The sequence below is a fragment of the Atta cephalotes genome (genome assembly GCF_000143395.1).
Source record: "Atta cephalotes unplaced genomic scaffold scaffold00086, whole genome shotgun sequence".
In the NCBI taxonomy this organism is placed as follows: Eukaryota; Metazoa; Arthropoda; class Insecta; order Hymenoptera; family Formicidae; genus Atta; species Atta cephalotes.
Genome location: NW_012130150.1, coordinates 60245 through 70656, shown reverse-complemented (window position 1 = coordinate 70656; position 10412 = coordinate 60245). Strand labels below are relative to the sequence as shown.

The following is a 10412-nucleotide window of genomic DNA, read 5'->3' as shown; positions in this document are numbered from 1 at the left end:
TTTCTCTCTCCTCTCTCTCTCTTCTCTCTCTCTCTCTCTCTCTCTCTCTCTCCCCCCTCTCTCTGCAATATCGTTCTTGTTCTCTCTCTTTTCGGTCTCTCTCTCTTTCTCTCTTGTAGTGAGTGTGAGTATGCGAAAGGTGAGATGCGCATGCATTCATCGAGATGCAATGCCGTGGCTTGGAACTGCAGGGAAGCAATTTGCGCGAAGGCAGCAGATTTCAGTAATAACTTCATATGCTCGCATGATTTATGGGAAAAAAGAGAGATGAATATTTAAATGATAGGATATGCGATAATAATGGTATATTGAGGAAATCAAATTAATTAGGAGCTATAATTTTAAGGAGCATTAAATAAAATAAAAAGAAACATATCAAATTTCATTCAATATCAAATTTTATTTTTTTACTGATTTTTAAATATAAAAATTTCAGTATACAAAAATATATACAAAATGATAAAAATTTCAGAAATTCAATTTTAATTTTGAAATATCACGGTTCAAACTTTAAAATAATTATCATCGAAATATTAAGAGATATTAAATACAAATTTCTCTCAAAGAGATGAAATAATTACATGTAATAATTTATTACTAAATAAACTTTTGATGAAATTTTTCATCTCACAAAGAAGAACAATATGAAATGTCTCCTTCCATTTTTAATAAGTCTTAGATACATCAAAATATAGACAGAAATAAGAGATGCGTACTTTTTTTTAAAAATACTTTGTGAAAAAGATCGGTTTTCTCCTGAGTGAATATTTTATATAAAACAAAAATTATATAAGCAAAAGTCGAATAGTTTTGAATACTTTATAATTCTAATAAAATAATATCTCTTTATAACTTCTAATTTTTTTTAAAGATTTTTATTTATAAAAAATTTTATTTATAAAAATTATTATTTATAAACAATTTTATTTATATATAAAAAATTATTTTAAAAAATTTTGTTGAGCATTATTATAAATACTCTTGCAACCATTTTTTAAAACTTTTTAAGGCTCTTGAATAGCCTTCAGCCATATTGAATCGTGATGTTATAAGCGAGAAATGACACGTTGATTTTTCTTGCATACCATTTGTAAATAAAGAAAATTTGAATAAAATTAAATGATAAGATCGCTTTAAAACATCGTTCTCTTTATTTACAAATGGCATGCAAAAAAAATCAACGTGTCGCTTATGACACATTTTTCACTTATGATATCACGATTCAATATGGTTACAGTGAGTACTCTCAGAAGTCTTAAAACTATTTTTATATCTGTTTTATATCTGATTTAGATGATATTTATTCAGGTAGAAAAAATATTAATTTTTTTTTCAAGAAAGGATGTAACTCCCATTCAATGGAAAAAAAGCACTTACACTGAGAGAAAGGATTTTGTTAACAAGCCAGTACTCTTAATAGTGATCAGTAAATATGTGACAACAAATTTTGTTGTTGTGATTGCTGCTAGTCTGCTATACCAACCAATTATTTGTAATAGAAACAAATATATATAGAATCTAATCTATCTTTTGGATAAATTTTAGGCTTGTTTACATGGAATTCCTAGACGATTATGGAGTCTTAAGTCATAGGAAATCGACCAAGCAGTCTATAGGGAATACTTGATTGAATTGATCAATTTCTTATGATTTGAGTCCTTGCAACCGTCTACGACTATATATATATATATATAAATAATATATGAGCTTCTTATTTGCGATACTATTGATTATTTGTTACATTGACGAATTAATTTATAACACATCGATCGTTTTTTAATTATCAAATATCACATTTGCTTTCCCTTGATTGGTTCCTATAACAAAATTATTTCTCTCAGGGCAAACAAAAAATATATCTTTTTTGTCTATATTTTAACATTCAAAGCTTATTAAGACTAGAGGAAAACATTTGGTTATGATTTCTGTCAATAAAAGTTCAAATTCATAAACTTAATCACATGAGCAAGTTTTCGTCACAATAAAAGTCGATCATTCGAATAGATGAACATTCAATTCATTACAATTCCTTTCTTCGTCTTCGGAGATTGATCAGATTCACTCTCGGCTATTCTTTCAGAGGTAGTGCGTTTCCGAGCCACAGCGTAATCCCACACAGTGTGCATAACATTCTAGGATAAGCTCATGCTTAGTAAATGTGAATGCGTATTCCAAAAAGCGAGCGACATTGACTACCAGAACCGGCTAATGAGGAAACATCGCGCAACAGTGAGCGTTCTAAGAGACTACGTAAATTTTACCTGATGCATGGGATCGTATCCCATGGAGCCATCGTTGTACGGCTGCGAACCGTAGTCGCTGCCGTTTATTCCCATGCTGTATCCGGCCATGTCCTGCGGTCCTCCGGGTGGCGCCGGCGACATCATCGGCGTCGGGGTGCCTTGGCTGGCACCGCCCATGCTGTATGGCGATGCTCCTGCAAAAGCTGCTGTAGAAACAATCGCGGTGCATACAAAATTCGAGGGTGCGATTTTTTAAATTCTTTTTAAGCCACAGCGATTTTGTCTCTCGTGTCTCGCAAGCTTATGCTTTCTTTTTGGCTCTCGTGAAAAACGTAATATCGTAGTCTAAATTATTGCAAAGATATATTTAAGGAACGATATAAAAAGGCTAATTAAACTTATATAATATATCATTGCTTCGAAATGTAAATGTATTAATAATTTCGATTCGTCTTTTTCCTCCAACAATATCCGAGCCTTCTCATAATTTGCTTCAGATTTGTATGAACTGTATCCGGCGGCTTCTGCAGTAGAGTATTCCGCGCTTGTAAAACCTTCACGCCATTCGAGACAAGCGTTGTTTCGCAGAGTTAGGTCGTTAGAATTCCGTTTCTTTAATTACGAGAGGACCGCGGGTCGTTTCATCGCAAACGTGGGCGAGGAAAGACAAACGTAGAGAGTGCTGAAAGAAATGCGAGAAACCCGGAATTTCCATCGTACCCCAGCGTCTCACCCATCCTCTCTCACCATCTGACTCGTGTTCTCCCCTTCTCTCCCAAGTATAATTGGTGAGTTAAAAATATCTCGCGCTCCGAAATAAAGTGAGATGCCTCGGTAGTTAAGCGAAGCGCGCGTAATTGCGACCAGGGTGAGATCCACGAATCCGTGGAATTTCGGAATGGGATCGGGAATTTTTCTTGCAATTTTTACGAGAAAAAGGAATTCTTATCGCCTTCGAGGCTGGTGGTGAAAAACAAAAGTAGATAGTAAGCGAGGATGAAATGAGAAAGTCCATCCCAAAAGATGAAACGAAAACTTTAGTTCTATATGTGCTTCGCAACTTTTGAAAACAAGAAATTTTTTAAAAGGTTTAGTCACGAAGATGTTTCTTCTAAGCATCACGTGCCAAAGAAAACAAACGCTAGATTTATTCTTCGTCGGCGATTCATCAACGGTTGCAATAATAATGTCACTGCGGCGCCGAACAATAGGCAGTAACTCAGTCGTCTAATGATTTACAGTAATGAGACTTCCTCTATCTCGATTCTTAGCTTAATGCTTAAAAAAATATGAGAAAAAATATGTACCACGATTTGTCTGTTAATTACTTCAATTTACAGGAGAACAATTTACATTTCTCGCTTTTAATTCGCTTTTCCTCAGCGAAGTTCCAATATAACCAAAAGAGCAATAAGTCCGGGAGAGCATTGAGAGATAAAAATAATGGTAGCAACATAAAAGGTAGCACTTTAGAAAACGTTTTATAAATTGTCATTCATAAAATAAAATTGTTTCTGATTTTCATTAACAAAATGTTGCTTTCCAATCACGGAGATATTCATACATTTTATCAATTTTGTGATTACTATTACAAAATTTTCCTCATGCTTTAAGCAAATTCGTAAAGGGACACCCACTTAGCGAAGTTGGAACTTACCAGCTGCCTTCTTGGCTGCGTACAGATTCGCTTCCTCCTGCGCTTTACCGATGTTCTTCTTATAGCGTATCCTCTTATTTCCGAACCAATTGGACACCTGATAGCAAATAGAATAAAGATACGTGCTCATTTCAATTTGCTAAAGAGTTCTCACGCACGTCCAATATACCTCATTCTTTTTCATCCAAGTGTTTAAAAAAATATTTTACTCAGCGCCATAATATCTTTTTTAAAGAAGAAGCTTAAAAACTTTTTAAAATTATTTATAAAAATTAAAAGCCATGGGATGATGCCAAATATTATAAGTTACAAAAGTTCATCGTCTAATATATATAAGAAAAGATAATGGACGATACCTGACTCACGGTAATTCCGCATTTTCGTGCGAGCTCTTCCTTGGCTTCTTCGCTTGGATAGGGATTACTAAGATGAGAATAAAAGTATTCATTCAGAATTTCGGACGCCTGTTTGCTGAAATTTCTTCTTTTACGTCTGCAACAAAAATTATTCATGTTGATTCATGTTAATTGCTGCGAATTTGGATATACAAAAGGCATGAAAATGATTATGATAATAAATGGAATGCATTTTATATACATCTCTACTTGTATTACTTGTCATCACTTGTATATCACTTGTATATCTATTTTATCATTACTTGTATTATTGTTTCAACACGAACCTGGCATCCAAAAATCGACTCCTCAGGATCATCACAGCTTCGCAAGTGGACTGTTTCAGCTGCATTTGGATGCTGGAGAACTTCTTGTGGATAATTTGGACCATCCTTTCAATTTCTTTAGGCGTAATCGGCCTGGTACGACTCTGTTCCCTCAACAGGTTCATTACATGAGTAGTGAATTCGTTACAAGCCTAAAACAAATAAAGACAAAGTCGGGTTTTACCAACCATTAATCATTCAACAGAAGACGCGTCGAATCTAATGTAAGACATCCATTACGAGATAAACTGTTAATTAAAAATATAAAACTGTTTCAGAGCAAATTTGAGTACATTTCGAGCTCGTCGACATGATGAAAGGCGGAGAGAGCTAAGACTAGCAAGACACGAAGGAAAGTACTATGATCAGAACATGAGAGGAAAAGTCGAGCGACGAAGCGAGAGAGGTAGTGAGAGACGAAGGACGCGTACGTATAATGCATTATTCCTGGTGGCTGCTCGGTTTAAGGGAAAAAGGACTTTGCTCGATATCAGTATTCGAGGCGAGCACGCTGTCTCCCGAAAGGGAGCGAGCCAGAGAGATAGAGAGCGAGACGGGCGGTGTGAGTCGAGCAGGGGGAGTGGCTTTTCCTGAGGGAAGGAGCCAGGAAAAGGCCGCGGGAGGGTGTCAGGATATGGAGGGTGGGCAGTGGAGAAAGGGGGATCGAACAGGGTGGCTTGCAATTTCGAAATGGATTCCATTCCGCCGACGAACTCCCCTCTCTCTTTTCTCCTCTCTCGATCCACTATGCGGCTTCTCTTCCTCTTCGTTCCTTTCTTCGTGCGGGACTCAACTGGGGTGGATCAACCCTGTTCCCGTCTTTTCCCTATTGCACGTGACGGAGAGAGAGAGAGAGAGAGAGAAAGAGAGGGGAGAGAAGGGACAGAAAGAGGGAGAAGGTGCAAAGAACGAAAGGAACGTTGCTGAATTGGATGGAAAAGCCAGTCACATTTCTCCGGACTGATTTCCTTTAATTTCTGAAACGCTTCAAGTCTCAGAGTAAATGATACTATCATCTGATAAGTTCTTATGCTACTGAGAATCGACAATATTAACCTTCTGCAATCCTATGTCAAGACGGATTTGACACAATGTGTTACGGTAATTTATTGTATAATTCTTGAAGCATACAAGATTTTATACACAATTATAATCGACAAACTAATTTTTGGGATTATCATAAATTCCTCCAAGTAATAAAAATTCTTTGAGTCATGTAAGATCAACCGATTATAAATGGCAAACTATATTTTTTGGGATCTTCATAAATTCTTTCAAATAATAAAAATCCTTTGATTTATGTTGAACCAGTTGAATAGATGAGATTATTAAAGATAAAATATTCGATTTTCAGTCATTCACAAGAATTAGGAAAGAATTAATCTATGTTTTCGATTATTTCAAGGATTATATTTCTGAGACTCTTGACATCCATATATTTCCGGACATTTCCATATACACTCCGAATATTTCACCAATTTTTCACCTTCGAAGATGACGTTGGTTTAATCTGGACACTTGGGATAGAAACTGAATTACAAAATAGCTAGGATCTATGCCACTCTCCACGATACAAATCAGCCGCAAGCATAAATTCGATTATGCAACCATCAGGAACTCTCTCCGGGTTGTTTCCCTAACCGCGGGAATAACCGCGACGAGAGAGAATGAGAGAGAGAGAGAGAGAGAGAGAGAGAAAGAGAAGGAGAGCAGGCGCCAGTATATTTAGCAATGCACACGTCGGAATTTCCATAACGTTGGCGAAGCCAGGCATGCTGGCCTCCGCTATATATTCTTGCAATACGCGTCTCTGTATTAATAGAGCGTGTCGCAGTAAAATTAGAGCGCCGTGAGAAAATTCGCTTCGCCAAGAGCCACTGAACGCTTTCGTTGAGACACTACCGTTTCTTTCATTCCTCGCAATAAATAACACGACGGTTTAATTAGTTTATTTAAAGGAGCATAAAGATGTCGTGCTTTTAGTCAAGTTATTCCAAGATCCCGTTTCGTTCAATAAAATATTACCCGCCCGTTTGGGATCATCTTTTTTTTCTCTCAAATTATGGCAATAGTTCAAAAGATATTTACGGAAGATATTTACATTCTGCTATCATACTTATAATACGATTTACGGTGGCTCATCGAACGGATATATAGCCGCACAGGCAATAAAACAAAATATTTATGCGCGCGTAAAAAGCGCACTTCATCCCCCCCTCCCCCTCCTCCCGCAAACGGAAGATGCATTCTGCATTGCTTTTCCCGAGATACAATACAGGAATAGTCCGAGGTGCGCGCGGTCGGAATCAGAGTTGGGAATCGGATAAAATAAAGGCGGGCATGCACCGACGAAATTCATGGTAGAGACGATGTTTGCTGGCGGTGATCACGCGATCTCGTAAAACCCGATGCGGTTCTATTCTCGTGCTTGTCACGCCATGTTGCATAGTCAGGCAGACATTCACCCTAATGCAGCAGAGTCGACCGAATTTGAATAGTAAATTTCGCTTATGGCCGAACTTTCTGTCCTGACAACGTTGGCCCGCTAACTAAACCAATTACTGAACTTTTCGGATCCGACGAAATATTTATATCGTACGTTTTAGCAAATTTTCCTCTGATTATACCGTGCGCAATTGAGTTCTTTTCTTCTCGGGAGGGAGCTTTAACAAACTATCGTTACACTCGTTATTCTTTCACGTATAATTTAAGTTACAAATGGCAATTTCGTGGTAAGTCCGTTCGAAATTAAGAAAGAGATTATGGAAGGAAAAGGAAGGAAAAAGAATTGGAAAAGTGGGAGAAGATTTAAAACTCGTTAACGGCCTCGTTTATCGACGGATCAACTCTCGGCACGCACGAGTTGCATCGCAAAGTGCACGCGAATGCATATGTTTTCGGCGTGCATATTGTTGCGGCTACAAAGAGCCACGCACGCGTTACAGGGGCGGATCCAGGGCGTATCCCAGAAGACGGTCACGAATCATCGTTTACGATTTCCACCGACGACGGCAGAGCGCGAATTGCTACTTTCCAAGAACTGTAATCTTCAATTTCCGCATCGACGCGACGGCTCGCCACGTGAGATAAACGCGCTTCCAGCTTCGACTAAATCGCGAAAGACGGTAACAACGCACGTGGCGTTAACGGCTCTTCCAACATTCTAAAATAAAAGGATGCGACGTTGCTGCCATTAATGGCGAGGCGTGACATCAAAATCATTTTGCGCGAAAATACAGTATGCCCTTTTAATCCGACCCTGACGAATGCGCCACCGCGTCGGTGGACCTCCGGGGCTGTGCGTGTTTACCGCGGGGAAACATCAAGCCCGCTGACACACGGTGAAATATGGGGTCGAAGCGGGTGTGGCAATTAAAGCACACGTGCGCGCGTGGGTGTGCATGCACACGGCTATACATCCGCAGGGAGCGAACGTACTCGTATATACGCGAGCGGCAAGGAAAAACTGCCGGCGAAAACGCGAGCGGCGTTAAAAAGAGTTATGCGCCTGGGGCCGATGAGCGGGCCCTATTTACGGTAAAAATAGCCGATTACGCGCGACGTCATGCGAATATAAGGGCTTTTACGCGCATATGTCAAGCGGAATGACCGGTAATCTGTCCCGCCGGTGAAAAAGGGATGTGAACACGACCGGTGATGAGTACGCGCGATTTTGTAATCGCCATGCGACTTTGCCTTGTGACGGTATGATAATCGCACAGATAGCTATCTCTAAATCGTGCTGAATTATTTTCCAAATAAATTAATTAAAAGTAAAATTATGTGCAAGAGTCAGCGTAATTCCATTTGAGAAAATTTCCCACGTAATAATTTCGTGAAATGTTTCGTGAAAGCGCTTTGACCATTTAACTCATATATCAGATTATTATATGTATTATTAATTAGTCACGTGCATTTGAGAGCTTTGATCATTTAATTAATATTTATTCGAGTTAATCGACTGAGGAACTTTTTACTTTTACTTCACCAAATTCACAAGGGTCTTATCCAATGTCAAAACTGTCCTGTCGCGTCGAATTATCGCGGCGCGCCACGTCGCGTCGCGACCGGGTCATGGCAGCGATTTCAAGAGGAAGCGACCGAGGGGGAAATTCTTAATGAAACTGCTTGCGATAACATCATCGAATTTCCGTCGGAGCGCGGCAATATCTCGACGTAGTGATTTGCGTCCTCTTGAAAGAACCCGTGTATCACGCGACATACAGGCAAGGTCCGGCACGCGAGATTTTACTTAGCGCGAGCCGCTTCATTAGCACGCGAGTCGCCCTAGCCGAGACCAGCTCGACGGCAGTCGTTTCTCTCGAATGTACGTGCATAACATTCTCCGTCTTATCAGTCCCCCTTTCGAGCTAGTCGCCATTAAACGTTCGTACAGAAAAAAAAGTACACGCGTTTCCGTCATAATCGAGAATCATTAAGAGAATGCTGACGTGACTGCCAGATAGAATCGTGTCAAACAGATACATTAGCACGTGTATTTTACTCGTGAAAAAGGAATTTGGATTCTGTGAAACTAATACGAATTAGTGTGGAACAAAAATGGTGTTTTCGTCAGTAAAACAGACATCAGGTAGGCCTATTCTGTTACTTTTAACGACAGTTCGGTATCCTTATACTGTCGTTGCGCAGCTTTTTCACAATGTAAAATACCTGCGTAACGACATCTCTAACTAGTACAATAAAATTGTCGTTAAAGAGTTACAGAATAGGCCTACAGATTCCTTAATATCTGTTTAAATCTATATATATAGGATGTTCCAAGAGGAAAGGTCAATATTCTGGGAAAAATAACTTTAAGTAAAAATGTTTATAAACACGTGTCTTATTTTTTTGAAAGCTTTCACGGATATTTTCTTCAGGAGTGTCAAAGAGTTTGCGAGTTATCGCAGTGTCGTGATCCACTGGCTAATGCCATTATGGATCACGACATGACGATAATCTGCAAACTCTTTGGCACGTGTCTTCTGAACGATTTTCGAGATTGAACTTGTAGTCACAACATTAAAAAAGAAATACTACGTACATTTTCTAATAATCCATTATTCAAGTGAGACGTGTTTAAAGTTTATAATAAATTTGCAAAAATCCCACTGTTCAAACTATCGGAAACCGTTCAGAATAAGATATAAACGTTCATATAAACATTTCTACTCAAAATGACTGATATATCGTCATCTTCTAAAATATTAATCTTTCCCTCTTATTAATCCTGGGACACCCTGTATATGTATGACACGCCGCAAGGGAATTGTTGACGCTTTCCTTTTGGTAGAAGATCGTGAAAGTATGTGCCGTGAAAATCGCTTGATTACGACGATCATCTCACTAGCGATTTAATAACGCGTTATTAATGAAGATCACCGTCTAATACCCGTGGATTACGCGAAATTACAGTGTGAATTTTCGATCGATCGTTTTATCGCGCGGACTCGTGACCGCCTGTGATCGTTGTTTGTATTATGGTGAGAATTCGCTCCAGCATATTACGCAACCTTAACGAGACCGCGAGATCGTCGGCGGACGATAAATTCGCGTTGACGTCGTTGAATTTCACGAGCGGAGAGATTATCGATGGTAGAATCGAGAGGGCTGATAGCGCACCGGGATGGCCGAAATTTGTCAGCCGCCGGATCTCGACGATAACCACGAGGTTACGCGTTTAAATTTTTCATTTCACCGAGAGTTCTCTCGGCGAGAGTGAATAACGGCGCTCGTTTACGCGCCGCGAGTTCATTTCAGCCTTTCAGTTCGCTTTCTCTCTCTCTCTCTC

The 10412-nt window shown here is 39.1% G+C and overlaps 1 protein-coding gene across 1 annotated transcript in view; it reads right to left on the bottom strand.

Annotated features, from left to right (window-relative positions):
• The window catches only part of LOC105624699 (homeobox protein extradenticle), a 47489-nt gene that overhangs the window by 6943 nt on the left and 30134 nt on the right, over nt 1-10412 (bottom strand). Inside the window, exons 4-7 of the mRNA XM_012206052.1 lie at nt 4583-4773; nt 4257-4392; nt 3901-3997; nt 2262-2449 (exon numbers count right to left, since the gene is read on the bottom strand). Coding sequence (XP_012061442.1) covers nt 2262-2449; nt 3901-3997; nt 4257-4392; nt 4583-4773 — 612 coding nt within the window. The remainder of the gene's footprint in view (nt 1-2261; nt 2450-3900; nt 3998-4256; nt 4393-4582; nt 4774-10412) is intronic.